The 15,639-nt window shown below is 36.4% G+C and overlaps 1 protein-coding gene across 2 annotated transcripts in view; it reads right to left on the minus strand.

The window, feature by feature from the left end:
• The window catches only part of DBT (dihydrolipoamide branched chain transacylase E2), a 49,779-nt gene that overhangs the window by 27,867 nt on the left and 6,273 nt on the right, over nucleotides 1-15,639 (minus strand). For both annotated transcript variants that reach the window (XM_075999893.1, XM_012748604.2), the window contains exons 2-4: nucleotides 15,370-15,493; nucleotides 11,525-11,600; nucleotides 2,855-3,036 (exon numbers count right to left, since the gene is read on the minus strand). In XM_075999893.1, coding sequence (XP_075856008.1) covers nucleotides 2,855-3,036; nucleotides 11,525-11,600; nucleotides 15,370-15,493 — 382 coding nt within the window. The remainder of the gene's footprint in view (nucleotides 1-2,854; nucleotides 3,037-11,524; nucleotides 11,601-15,369; nucleotides 15,494-15,639) is intronic.

The raw sequence follows: 15,639 nt of genomic DNA on the forward strand, positions 1-15,639 counted from the left end.
GTCTACCACTTAATAGTTATGTGATCATAGGCAAGTTATTTAAACCGAGTCACAATGGTGGATGTGTTTAATGCCAATAATAATATAAATATGATTAAATGAGATTGTGTATACAACATTAGCACAGAGAAAGCATTCGATTAATGATAGAAGTTGATGTTAAAGGGTAAATGCAACCTAATGGCAGAAATATAGTAGTTTTATAAAGTATTCTGCTAAAGCTTATGTCCCTCTTTCTCTTCCCTTATTACTTCCCCATGGTGGCAGGACGCCTCAATTAAGCACAGTAAACATATGTTATTACAATATTATCTTATGGAACCACCATTGTATATGCAGCCCATTGCTGACTGAAACGTCATTATATGGCACATGACTACATACACATACACACAAAAAGGAAGCTGGAAAAATTAGTTTCACCATTTGAAGTGGCTATTAAAGCAACTCCCTGTTTTGAGAATCAGTAAAAGGAAAGAATTAAGCATTTATTCTGTCTTTCCAGTAGGAACTTTATGTATTTCATAGTAACCAATAGCCCAAAGTGATGAGAGGAATAATGCCTGCTAGTAACAATAAAAGAATGACAGAATCCAAAAATCATCATTCTACAACCACTACAGCAATTGTTGATTTAGGAAAGATTTCAAATGCTATTATAAACTACTTACATAGTAGTTTATACTATATAAGTAACACCACATTCATAACTTTCAGGTTACAAAGGGAAAAACATAATTGTACAATGGAGGGGTAAGGGCATCATTGTCCTGATTCAGTGTTTAAACTTAGCATTGGTACAGCAGGTCATCAGAGGTTATGTGTGTCCTGATGTAAAGCAATATGAAGTACACAACTTCATCTATGATATGTTCCAGCCAAAATATTTAACTTGAATCCAGCCTTTAAATCTTACTTCCAGTTTGCAGGAAATATAAGGACTGGAGGAAAAAGTTAACACCACGAAGCAACAAGACAAATCCAAAAGATTCGATACTCTGCAAAACAAATTGTAGTCTCTTCATGTCAGTGTCATGAAACAAAAGTAGGGAAGGATGAGATAGACTAAAAGACACTTAAGGGATATAACAACCAGGTGCAATGTGTAGTCCTGTATTCGATCCTAGTTTGAAAAAAACCAATTGAAATTTTAAGGACATTGCGGACAATTTAAGAAATTTAAATATTATCTGGCAATCATATAAAATGAAAATATGTTGTCATGAAAACACAGGTTAACTACGCAAACAGATTAGACTATAGCATAAACAATATATTATTTTGGTAAAAAATACTTACATATATATGTCCTAGAAAAATATCTGGAATGATATATACTAAGATGTTAAGAGTATGATTTCTGAGTAGTAGGAATATGTTTTTATTTTTTCACTTTTGGTTTTCTGTATTTTAGAACTTTCTACAATGCACATATCCTGCTTTTATAATAATAAAGTTAAATAAATAATAGGAAGCTTTCAATAAGCCATCTTCCAGGTTTTAGAGGCATGTCGTAGTGGAAATTATTCTGAACAAGAATTCAGGACAGGCTGGGCGCGGTGGCTCACGCCTGTAATCCTAGCACACTGGGAGGCCGAGGCAGGCGGATTGCTCGAGGTCAGGAGTTCAAAACCAGCCTGAGCGAGACCCCGTCTCTACCAAAAATGGAAAGAAATTAATTGACCAACTAAAAATATATATACAAAAAATTGGCCCGGCATGGTGGTGCATGCCTGTAGTCCCAGCTACTCGGGAGGCTGAGGCAGTAGGATTGCTTGAGCCCAGGAGTTTGAGGTTGCTGTGAGCTAGGCTGATGCCACAGCACTCACTCTAGCCTGGGCAACAAAGAATTCAGGACATCTAAGTTCTAAATTTGACCCTGTCACTGACTATTGAGCAAATTTTCCAATCTTTCTTGTTGGCTTTAATTTCTTCATCTGTTAAATTCAAATATCTTAAAGAATAGGTATAAAAAATTTTATAAATTATAAAATGTGATTCTGAAAAAAAATGATTATAATATTAGTTATTATTATTGTATAGACTACAGAACTAAGTATCAGCCAGCCACTGTAATTCAAATACTCCTTTCAGACTTCTAATTACACAACTAAGATGTCTTTACTTCAGCACTTCCAAGATGCCATGCTGGCCTAGGAGTCACGTCACAGAACCTATTGCTCTTTCAGCCCTCACTGTTTCCTAGAAGACATAACTTTGGTGTATCACAATAATGCTGTAAGGAACCTCTGAGGTAGACAGCTAGCTCTCTGCCACTACTGGGACTGCCCACTGACTTACTTTTCCTCTGTAACATTCTCACAATGAATTCCCTTTTGACAGGACATCTAATTCAGGTAAGTTTCACAGTTGCTGCTGCTTCTGAATGCTGGTGTCTTCACTTTCATTTTGATTTTCCTTCTTTTCTATTCAAATTTTCTTGAAGAAGTTTGATTTTCTTGAAGAAGTCTGGCTTTTATAACCATCATCAAAGACTCTTTTTTGTATATATTAGTGGCAAACAGAGCAATCCATTATGTTAATCTTTGCATACTCAATTTTTGTTCTTGGTGGCCAGTATTTAAAGCCTAAATCTTCAATTCATGAAGAGAGCCTATTGCTTCTTCTAACACTAAGGTTTCCAGATCACAGGCCTCCAGATAAATTGTTAAAAACATGGAGACTGGCCAAATGATAATCATGTATCACAGAGAACCTTTTCATTTTTCCTGACCTTGGCTTCTAAACTCCCAATTCAAATTCTATACAAGTCAAGACCACTTTTAATTGGGACCCATTGACAAAAAGACAGCAATAACCAATTTGGTAAAATGGATGAACAGATTTATAGTACCTTTTAAAGCTTCCGTTTCTATGTCTACTAATGGCTTCCCCACATAGGCAGTATCATCTAGATTATAATAGAGCTTTTTAATGACTCCATCATAGCGGCTAGTGATGGTAACAGTAGCTTTATCACTTTGTACTTCACAGATGCTATCAAACTGAGACACTGTATCTCCTTCTTTTACATACCTAAAAGAAAAGGAGACAAGACACATTTATATAAACAATCATAAGCACAGATTTTCTTAACCATGTAAATGCCATACTGAGATCAGTAAACATCTATCCCAACATTTACTTCCACATGTTGTGCGAAGAAATGTTTTAGAAAGACTATAATGAATTCTAGAGTCTCTTAGATATATCTACAAGTAATAATAAAAACTTTTAAGCCCTTCATAGCCTACAATCCAAAAATTTAATCAAAGTTTCAGGTTTCCTGCCTGATCCATTTATTGGGGGGGAAAAAGTTCTAAAGATGTATTTTTAAAGTGGCATTTCTATTTATCCTCTTATATTATTACCCTTTGCGAATTCTTAAGGAATGCCATTATTATTACAATTAAATTTAAAAATTTACAATTACATCCTCAATAAACATCCTTTATAATTTCATGAATTTTAGGTAGGAGTTCTCTCAGGTTTTCTTTCTAGAATTATTTAATTATTTTAGCCTTCCCTTATGCCTTTAATAACTTTAGGCATATTTTATAAGGCTTTTCTAGGTAGTCTCAGCAAACAGAACAGGAGGAGTGGGACCAAACCTAATATACTACATATAATTTTGATTATAATAACAATCTTTTTTTTATTTTTTTATTTTTTTTAGGAGTCAGAGTCCTGCTGTGTTGCCCAAGCTAGAGAGCAGTGGCACAATCACTGCTCCTGGGCTAAAATGATCCTCCTGCCTAAGCCTCCTGATCAGCTGGGACTACAGGCATGGGTCACCACACCTGGCTAATCTTCCTAATTTTTATAGAAATGAGGTCTTACTGTTGCTCAGGCTGGTCTCGAACTCCTAAGCTCAAGTGATCCTCCCACCTTGGCCTCCCAGAGAGCTGAGCCGTGCCCTGAGCCACAGCACCCAACCTCATTTTTAATTATTAATTGTTATGGGTATATAATACTTGTATATATTTATAGAGTATATGTGATGTTTTGATACAGGAATACAATGTGAATGAATCAAATCAGAATAATTGAGTTATCCATCATGTTGGGGATTTATCATTTTTTTTGTTAGGAACACTCCAATTCCACTCTTTTAGTTATTTTCAAGTATACGCTACCTTATTGTTGATTATAACCACTTTGTTGGGCTATCAAACATTGTTCATTCTATCTATCTAACTATATTTTGTACCCATTATCCACCCCCACTTTATACCCCCTCTATGCTATCCTTTCCAACCTTTGGTAACCATCACTCTACTCTCTGTCTCCATGAGAGCAATTGTTTTTGTATTTAGTTACTACATATGAGGGAGAGCATGTGAGATTTAGCTTTCTCTGCTTGGCTTATTTCACCTAACATAATGGTTCCCCAGTTCCATCCATATTGTTTCAAATGGCAAAATTTCATCCCTTTTTATGGCTATATAATACTCTATTGTATATTTCTTTCTTTCTTTCTTTCTTTCTTTCTTTCTTTCTTTCTTTCTTTCTCTTTCTTTCTTTCTTTCTTTCTTTCTTTCTTTCTTTCTTTCTTTTTCTTTCTTTCTTTCTTTCTTTTCTTTCTTTTTTTTGAGACACAGCAGTCTCCCTTTGTCACTGGGGCTAGAGTGAAGTGGTGTTATCATAGCTCACCACAACCTCAAACTCCTGGGCTCAAGAGATCTTCCTGCCTTAGCCTTCTGAGTAGCTGAAGCTACAGGCATGTGCCACCATACCCCACTAATTTTTTCTATTTTTAGTAAAGATGGGGTCTCACTTTTGCTCAGGCTGGTCTTGAACTCCTGGCCTCAAGCGATCCTCCCACTTCATCTTCCCAAAGTGCTAGGATTACAGGCATGAGCCACCATGCCCGGCCCTTGTATACTGTTTTTGAGAAATGTCTATTCAAATCCTTTGCCTATTTTTTAATCAGATTATTTGACTTTTTCCTATCAGTTGTTAGATCTGATTATATATTCCAGTTATTGATTCCTTGTCAGATGGGTAGTTTGCAAATATTTTCTCCCATTCTGTGGGTTGTCTCTTCACTTTGTTGATTGCTTCCTTTGTTGTGCAAAAGCTTTTTAGCTTGATATGATCCCTTATGGCCCATCTTGCCTTGATTGCTTGTGATTTCAGGGGATTACTCAAGAAGTCCTTGCTCAGACCAATGTCCTGAAGTATTTCTGCAATGTTTTCTTTTAGCACTTGCATAGCTTTTGGTCTTAGTTTTTTTTTTTTTTTTTTTTGAGACAGCATCTCACTCTGTTGGTCCAGCTAGAGTGCAGTGGCATCACCCATAGCTAACCACAACCTCAAACTCCTGGGCTCAAGTAATCCTCCTACTTTAGCTTCCTGAGTAGCTGGGACTACAGGCATGTGCCACAATGCCTGGCTAATTTTTCTATTTTTAGTAGATATGGGATCTGGCTCTTGCTCAAGTTGGTTTTGAACTCCTGAGTTGAAGCAATCCTCCCACTTTGGCCTCCCAGTGTGCTAGGATAATAGGCGTGAGCCACCACACCCAGCATTAAATCTTTTATTTGATAAAACTTTTATCAAATTTTGATTTGCTTTTTACATATGGCAACAGATCAGGGTCTAGTTTAATTCTTCTGCATGTGGATATCCAATTTTCCCAGCATCATTTATCGAAGACACTGTTCTTTCCCAACTGTATGTTCTTGGCAACTTTGTTGAAGAGAAATTCACTACAGATGTGTGGATTTATTTCTGGGTTCTATATTCTGTTCCATTGGTCTGTGTGCCTGTTTTTATGGCAGTACCATGCTGTTTTGGTTACTAGAGCTCTGCAGTGTAATTTGAAGTCAGTAAATGTGAGTCCTCCAGTTTCGTTCTTTTTGCTCAGGATGGCTTTGGCTATTGTGGGTCTTTTGTAGTTCTATATAAATTTTAGGATTATTTTTTCTATTTCTGTGAAAAATGTCATTGGTATTTTGATGGGGATTGCATTGAATCTCTAGATTGCTTTAGATAGTATGAATATTTCAACAAATATTGATTCTTCCAATCCAGTAGCATGGAATATCTTTCCATTTATTTTGTCTTCTTCAATTTCTTTCATTAATGTTTTATAGTCTTCATTATAGAGATCTTTCACTTCTTTAATTAGGGTTATTCCTAGATATTTTATATGTGGTTATTATAAATGGGATTTTCTTATTTCCTTTTTCAGATTTTTTACTGTTGGCATATAGAAATGATACTGATTTTTGTATGTTAATTTTTTTAAATTTTATCTTCCTGCCATGAGGGCAGCATCTGAATTTAAAGTATGTTGATTTTGTATCCCACAACTTTACTGAATTTGTTCATCAGTTCTAATAGTTTTTTGGTGAAATCTTTAGGTTCTCTAGAAATAAGAGCTTATCTTCTACAAAGATCATTTGACTTCTTCCTTTCCAATTTGGAAGATACTCAATTCTTTCTCTTGTCTGATTTCTCTAGCTAGAGCTTCCAGTACTATGTTGAATAACAGTGGTGAGAGTGGGCATCCTTGTTTTGTTCCAGATCTTAAAGAAAAGGCTTTCAGTTTTTCCCCATTCAGTATGACTAGCTGTGTGTCTGTCAAATATAGCTTTTATGGTATTGAAGTAAATTCCTTCTATACCCAGTTTTTTTTTTTTTTTTTTTTTTTTTTCAGACAGAGTCTCGCTTTGTTTTCCAGGCTAGAGTGAGTGCCGTGGCGTCAGCCTAGCTCACAGCAACCTCAAACTCCTGGGCTCAAGCGATCCTCCTGCCTCAGCCTCCCGAGTAGCTGGGACTACAGGCATGCGCCACCATGCCCGGCTAATTTTTTTATATATATATCAGTTGGCCAATTAATTTCTTTCTATTTATAGTAGAGACGGGGTCTCGCTCTTGCTCAGGCTGGTTTTGAACTCCTGACCTTGAGCAATCCACCCGCCTCGGCCTCCCAAGAGCTAGGATTACAGGCGTGAGCCACAGCGCCCGGCCGATACCCAGTTTTTTGAGACTATTTATCATGAAGGGATGTTGGATTTTATCAAATGCTTTTTCAGCATTAATTTAAGTGATCATATGGTTTTTGTCCTTTGTTCTGTTGATATGATGTATTACATTGATTGTTTTGCATATGTTGAACCATCCTTGAATTTCTGGGATGAATCCCACTTGATCATGATAATGTTTTCAATGTGTTGTTGAATTCAGTTTACTAGCACTTTGTTGAGGAGTTTTGCATTTATGTTCCTCAGAGATATTGGCCTATAGTTTTCTTTTTTTGTTGCACCTTTGTCTGGTTTTGGTATCAAGGTAATGCAGGCCTCATAGAAGGAGTTTGGCAGTCTTCTTTGCTTTTTGATTTTTTGGAATAGTTTAATTAGGATTGGTATCATTTTTTCTTTGAATGCTTGGTAGAATTTAGCAGTGAAGCCATTAGGTCCTGGGCTTTTCATTAATGGGAGACTTTTTATTACTGCTTCTATCTTGTTACTTGCCATTCATTTATTCTGGTTTTGGATTTCTTCCTGGTTCAATTTTGCATGTGTCTAGGAATTTATCCATTTCTTCAAGATTTTCTAATTTATTGGCATATAATTACTCATAGTATTCTCTAATGATCCTTTGGACTTCTGCAGTTATCAGCTGTAATGTCTCCTTTTTCATCTCTAATTTATTTGAGTCTTCTCTCTTTTTTTCTAAGTCTGGCTAAAGGTGTGTCGATTATGTTTACCTTTTAAAAAAACCAACTTTTTTCCAGTATGAATTATCCTATATGCAGGGGAAAAAAATAAATAATGTAAAAAAAGAAAAGAAAAACAAAAACAAAAAAAAAATAAAAAATAAACAACTTTTTGTTTTGTTCATCTTTTGTATTTTTTGGTTTATTCTCTGATCTTTATTGTTTCTTTTCTTCTATAATTTTGGATTTGGTATGATCTTGGTTTTCTAGTTCTTTAAGATACATTGTTAAGTGGTTTATTTGAAGCTTTTATACTTTTTTGATGTAGGCATTTATTACTATAAACTCTTCTCTTAGTACTGCTTTTACTGTATTAAGAGTACAGTAACAGGGCCGGGCGCGGTGGCTCACGCCTGTAATCCTAGCACTTTGGGAGGCCGAGGCGGGCGGATCGCTCAAGGTCAGGAGTTCGAAACCAGCCTGAGCGAGACCCCGTCTCTACCAAAAATAGAAAGAAACTAATTGACCAACTAAAAATATATATACAAAAAATTAGCCGGGCATGGTGGCGCATGCCTGTAGTCCCAGCTACTCGGGAGGCTGAGGCAGTAGGATCGCTGAGCCCAGGAGTTTGAGGTTGCTGTGAGCCAGGCTGACGCCACGGCACTCACTCTAGCCTGGGCAACAAAGTGAGACTCTGTCTCAAAAAAAAAAAAAAAAAAAAAAGAGTACAGTAACAAATTTTCATGTTATGTTTTCATTTTTATTTGTTTTGAGAAATTTTTAAATTTCCTTCTTAATCTCATTGATCCACTGGTAATTCAAGAGCATATCGTTTAATTTTCATGTGTTTGTATAGTTTCCAATGTTCCTCTTATTATTGACTTCTAGTTTTTATTCCATCATGGTCAGAGAAAATACTTGATATGATTTTAATTTTTAAAAAAATTTTTAAGACTTATTTTGTGGCTTAATATATAGTCTTATCCTTGAGAATGATCCAAGAGCTAAGGAGAACTTGTATTCTGCAGCTGTTGGAGGAAATGTTCTGTAAATATCTATTATGTACTTTTGGCCTACAGCACAGATTAAGTCCAATGTTTTCTTGTTGATTTTCTGTCTGTATGATCCATTCAATGCTGAAAGTGGCATGCTGAAATCTTCCATGAGTATTCTATGGGGTAAATCTCTCTCTTTAGCTTTATATATCTGGGTGCTTCAGTGTTGACTGCATATATTTAGAACTCTTGCTGAATAGACTTTTTGTCTCTTTTCAGTTTTTGTCTTAAAAACTATATTTTATCTGATAGAAATATAGATCTCCTGCTCTTTTTGCATAGAACACCTTTTCCCATCCCTTTATTTTCAGTCTATGTGTATCTTTATAGGTCAAGTGGGTTTCCTGTAGACAACATATGGTTGGGTCTTTTTTTCCCCCAATCCATTCAGCCACTCTATGTCTTTTGATTGGAGTTCGAGGTTGCAGTAGACTATGATGGCAACACTGCACTTTAGCCAGGGTGACAGAGGAAGACCCTGTCTCACACACATATACAAAAATAATTTAGATTCAAAGACATAAATAAGTAGAAAGTAAAAGGATGGGAAAAGATATATCATACAAGCAGTAATCAAAAGAAACCTAGAGTGGCTATACTAATATCAGACAAAATAGACTTTAAGAAAAAAAGCACATATAAAATCCAAACTTGTTTCAGAACTTTGTCAAAGGTTTTGTGAAATTTAATTATTTTTTCCTTATCCATATGTTTGTTCCTACAAATTCTAAGAACAAATGAGGTTTTATTGATCCTTACATAAAACACATTAACTTCTGCTAAATTATGCTTCCTTACGGATTCCTATCTCAGTCTCCATTTTATAGAATAGAATTTTCTACTCTTTTACATTTTACCAAAAGCAACACCTTTAGTTTATTTGTAGATATTAAGTTAGAGAAAAAACACACAGAATGCAAGAAAGCTCATATACTTCTCAAAGAACTTCTGATCTTTGAGATCAGACATCTCTTTGAGATCTCTTAATGTTTCTCATTAAGAGATATTAGAATTTCATTAGGAATGAAATGATTTCCTCTTCTAAGATCCTTAAACCCCATACTAAGCATAGGACTGGTTTCATGGGGAATACAATTTTTCTGTGGATGGGGTTGGGAGGGGGGGGTGTGGCAGACAGGTGTGCTGGTCCACAGCACAGGGGTTGGGGACAGAAGAATTAATAGACAGAGGAGTCTCTATAGAAACCAAGTGACTTACAGGTAGGACAGCTAATAAGTTTCAATGTGAGACTCTTCTGATTTGAAGTCCATTGCTTTTTCCACAATCCAACAATGCAACTAGAGACATAACTATAGGGTATGTTTATGTTATTACAGTTCCCTTCTAACTTACAAAGCAATGATGATAAGAAGTGCAGGAAAACAATGTTCAGGTGGCTGAATCAAACTTTTAAAAGGATCTTTAACAGTATGAAACTATGGTGGGAAACAAATCTTTTTACTCATCTTAACTGCTACTTCTAAATACCTCTAAAACTTAGTTCAGTCCCCAGAGGTGTTTCTTTTTTTTTCTAGAAGGTGAAAGAAAGAAAAGAGGTAGAGGATGACTAAGGCAGTAGATAGACAGTTTTTAAATTTTGTTTTAGGCCCTTTTTTTTTTTTTTTTTTTTTTTGAGACAGAGTCTCGCTTTGTTGTCCAGGCTAGAGTGAGTGCCGTGGCGTCAGCCTAGCTCACAGCAACCTCAAACTCCTGGGCTCGAGTGATCCTTCTGCCTCAGCCTCCCGAGTAGCTGGGACTACAGGCATGCGCCACCATGCCCGGCTAATTTTTTATATATATATCAGTTGGCCAATTAATTTCTTTCTATTTATAGTAGAGACGGGGTCTCGCTCTTGCTCAGGCTGGTTTTGAACTCCTGACCTTGAGCAATCTGCCCGCCTCGGCCTCCCAAGAGCTAGGATTACAGGCGTGAGCCACAACGCCCGGCCTAGGCCCTTTTTTTGATAATTTTTTAAGTTTTAAAACTTATTTTTTGATTTGTGCTTTTTGGTACAATATTTTAACTTTTTCTAAACATAAAAGCAAACTGCATCAGGTAATGATGAATCAACATACTTACAGTCTTACTGAAGTCATTTTCAGCAAGGTAAAGAGAGCTTAGACTACCTGATGGTTTTTAAATAATTTGGAAGGAAATTGTGGATTCATACATTAAATGCTTTTATAAACACATCTCGTATCAATTTTTCATCTTTCAGAAGTTAGTTTCTCTCTCTTTCTCTCTTTTTTTTTAAGAGATGAGGTCTTACTCTGTTGCCCAGGTTGGAGTGCAGTGGTGCAATCATAGCTCATTGCAACCTCTAACTCCTGAGCTCAAGCAATACTTCTGCCTCAGCCACCAAGTAGCTGAGGACTACAGGCAAGCACCACCATATTCAGCTAATTTTTCTATTTTTTTTACAGGCAGGTCTCACTATATTGTCCAGGCTGATCTTGAACTCCTGACCATAAGCAATCCTCAGGCCTCCCAAAGTGCTGGAAGTATAGGCATGAGACACCACACCCAGCCAATTTCTCCTTTTTAGCTAAAGTTAGAGGCGGGTAATAAAAGGATTTAAAAAAAAAAACGGAAAAATATCTTTAATAAATCTCAAATAAAATTCTTTGATATATAATAAATTCCAGCATATTGTCAATACAAAGCAATTCTACTTTATTGCTTTTAAAAGAAAGAGCATTATATGTTATATAAAGAAGTTTCACAATTTAAATTGTTTCCTACTTATTTGTATTCAAATTATTTTTATATTTACTTAAATATTTTTTCAAATTAACTTACCATTCTTTAACAGTTACTTCTCTAATCCCCTCTCCAATGTCTGACAGTTTGAACTGAACAACTTGTCCATGTAAGGCTTCAAAGACAAAGAGAAATGATCTCATTAAAAATGTAATGTATTACCAATAAATGCTTTTACATCTAAAATGAGGATATGTTCACAGAGGCAATAATTGTTCTACCTTACAGACAGAAAAACAGCATTTTATCATTTTTAAAAGCATAACTATTATTCATAAACATCAAAGGTTTAAATAAATTATTCCATGACCTACTAACAACTGCCATAGAATTTACATTTTCCAACTTCCAAAATAATGCCTTTTATAGGGCAATAGAAAGCCCTACTAACAAATTAATTGAGATTTTCAAACAATGATGAACAGAAAATGAAACAAAGATATCATACAAAGAGAGCCAGCTGGATCTTTGTTTTATGTTATGAAACTATAATAACCATAAACAGATTACCATCAGATCTCTTTTGACTTCATGTAACTATTATCAGTCTTAGTAGCTAAAAATGAGGCGCTTTTATATGTAAAAGATTTGATAGAAAATTCTTACCTGCCTAAACTATGTTCTGCCAGCTTATCCCTAAGTCTTCTCTTTCCTCTTTCCATTTTCTGCCCCTTTTCAAATTTCTAATTCCCCCCACCCCGCACTCCTTTTTATAGAGACAAGGTCTCACTATGTTGCCCAGACTAGAGTACAGTGGCTATTCACAGGCATGACAATAGTGCACTGTAGCCTCATACTCCTGGGTTCAAGTGATACTTCTGCCTTAGCTTCCTGAGTAGCTGAGACTATAGGTGTGTACCACCATGCTCAGCTTCTATTCCCCTTTTATAACACTTTGATGACAATGATACTGGATGGTAATTATTTCTAAAAGAGAAAGTATTTCTGGTCAATTGAACGTATGGACCCTTTCACTTTTCCAGGTTAACAAATTACTCTGAACCTACTCAAGAATAGAGTGCTCCTTCATCTTTAAACTGCTTAAGGTTATAAAATTTTCTTTAATAAATATGAAGAGTTTAAGTATTAAAGAAATACAGGCCGGGAGCGATGGCTCACACCTGTAATCCTAGGACTCTGGGAGGCCGAGGTGGGTGGATTGCTCAAGGTCAGGAGTTCGAAACCACCCTGAGCAAGAGCAAGACTCGTTCTCTCTAAAAATAGAAAGAAATTAATTGGCCAACTAAAAATATATATAGAAAAAATTAGCCGGGCATGGTGGTGCATGCCTGTAGTTCCAGCTACTCGGGAGGCTGAGGCAGTAGGGTCGCTTGAGCCCAGGAGTTTGAGGTTGCTGTGAGCTAGGCTGATGCCACGGCACTCACTCTAGCCTGGGCAACAAAGCGAGACTCTGTCTCAAAAATAAATAAATAAAACCAGTCTAGGCAACATAGCAAAACCCTATTTCTACAAAAAATTTTAAAAATTAGCCAGGTGTGGTGGAGCATGCCTCTAGTCCCAGTTACTCAGGAGGCTGAGGCAGTAGGATTGCTTGAGCCCAGGAGTTCAAGGTGCAGCGAGCTATGATGGTGCCACTGCACTTCAGCCTGGGCAACAGAGCAGGAAGCAGGACCCTATCTCCCAAAGAAAAGAAACTATGATCGTGCCCAGCACAGTTAAAGAATGACAAACATTTCTGTATAGCTAAAGATAGGGTTTTTTGGCAAGAAATTGGCCCAGTTTTAAAAAGGCTTTCTATGCCATGCTGAAGTATTTGGACTTTATCCTAAAGGTGATGAGGAGCCAATGATAAATTAATATGGTTATAAATTCTTTGCATCTGCTGCCACCAAGAAGTAGAGGCTATTTTATGACTTCTTAAAGCTATACTGGCCTGTGACTTGCTTTGACTGATAGAATATAGCAGAAGTGAAGCTGTGCAAATTCAATTTCTACCTTAGGCCTTTTGGAAGGCTGCACTAAGATCCCCAAGTAAGGAAGCTAATTCAGTCTATTGGAGGGTGAGAGGTCGTGTGGAGGAAAAATGAGATGCCCCAGTCAAAAACCAGCACCAATTGTCACACCTATGAGTGAGACCATCCTGGACCTTCCAGCCCCGAAGACCCTCTAGCTGAATACAGCCATGTTCATGAATCTGCAGAGGAACCAGGATTGATTGTAACCTGAGAAATAATCAACCACTGTTGCTTTACGCTACTAAATTGTGGGGGTGGTTTGTTATTCAGCAGTAATTAACTGATACAGAGTCCTCTCTACAATATCAGATCTGTGACTTTAGGCTGTAATTTTAGAAAAAAATTTCTCTCACAGGTAGAAAAGTTTGGGGAAGAGATGGCAGAGGCAAAATAAGGCAGGGAAGCAGGAGATTATTGTGGGCAAGAAATTAAGTATGGGATTTATATGTTTATAAATTTTTCAAAGCTGAAAAGGAGAATAGAGTTAAGAAACATATAAGATGTAAAATTGATAGGTTTTGGTAATCAATTTGATGTAAGACAAGAGTCAGGATGACTTCGAGTTTCTAGCTTAGCTTAACTATTTACTGAGTTAGGGAATATAGGAAGAAGTGATTTGTACAAGACTGAGTTTGGGGAGTTTGAATTATAAAATTATATGTGGGAACACAGGCATGTGCCACCACACTCAGCTAATTTTTTTCTATTTTTAGTAGAGATGATATCTCACTTTTACTCAGGCTAGTCTCCCATTCCTGAGCTCAAGTGATTCTCCTGCTCCGGCCTCCCACAGTGGTAGGATTATAAGCGTGAGCCACTGCACCAAGCCTACATATTCTAAATTATTTAATCCACCCAAGTGTAAGGATCTTTCTTTTGTTTTCTGATATATCCCACACTTAGAGCAGCACCTTGGCACACAGCAGGTAATCAGTAATTATTTGTGTTGAATGAATGAATTCTTACAATACAATAAGTTAAATACTAAGATTACTCTCATTTTCCGGATGATGAAACTGAGAGCAATTAAGTAACTTGCTCAAAGTTACACCACTTGTAATTGGTAGACCATGAGCCCAAGAAGCCTGGAGTTGGTGGATCCAGGAACCCAAAGCTCATGATAAGTGTTTAAAGACTGGAGCAGGAAATAGGAGTTTCTGCTTCAGTGGCCTCTATTTTCTCTGGGAAGTAACAAAAGAAGATCAACTTTAAAGACAGAAATTTTCAAAAAAGTGGTCAAGATAAGGTTTACACATCTTAGGCTGTTGTGGAACTTGACACATAGAAAGTATAGAAGACTAACTAAACTCAAGCGTGGGGACTGCCTGGAATTCTCCTATTTTTCATTGTCAGCACAGACTAAGACTTTTGAGGGAAAAGTAAGTATATGGTAAAAGCCAGGGAACTTTCTAGTTAGGAGCACATCAGGCTGGTTTCATCACGCCATCTTAACATGACAGATGAAGGGTATCACCCAACAAACAATACTATACTGAGTAGAAGGACACAAAGGACACTTCTATTAAATCAACAATTTACCTTAACTAAAGAGTCATATCAATGCTGACTATTGCACTCAGATGAATAGTCTAAAGAATAGATGGCCTAGCACAAACCATCCCCAACATTATGGAGATACAGTATTAAGGAAAGTATGAGAAAGGTGGGATGAGAAAAAAGAAGATAGGAAATGCACAGATGTGGGGAGCATCAGGCTAGAGATACAAGGTCAACTTTGTTTTTTTACTTTAAAGTCTTCAATCAGGCAGTTCTGCCCATGGACTAGCCAGGAGTGGGATGCACCCCCAAAAAATTTTTTAAGAAGTCTTCAATCAATTACTGAAAAAAAAATTACTGAATAAAATACAAAACATTACCTTATATATGGTATTTTGAGATCATACTTACCAGCAGTTGTTTTCAACAAGTGATGTGGATGGCTATACTTGAATGAAGGATAACCGAAGAAACACACATAATTTGGCTTCAAAACATGAACATTACTACATGCTTGAAAATATCGAACACAAACCTACAGATGATAAAAAAGGAAATGAATTTATACATGGTCTTAATAACTTATCTCTTTAAGTATAAGTTGAATTTCAATTCTATTCTAAAAGTAGAATAATTAGTATCACAAGATCAATATGAAATTACGTAGGCAGAAGCCAGTTA

This window comes from Microcebus murinus, chromosome 2 (genome assembly GCF_040939455.1).
Source record: "Microcebus murinus isolate Inina chromosome 2, M.murinus_Inina_mat1.0, whole genome shotgun sequence".
NCBI classification, from domain to species: Eukaryota; Metazoa; Chordata; class Mammalia; order Primates; family Cheirogaleidae; genus Microcebus; species Microcebus murinus.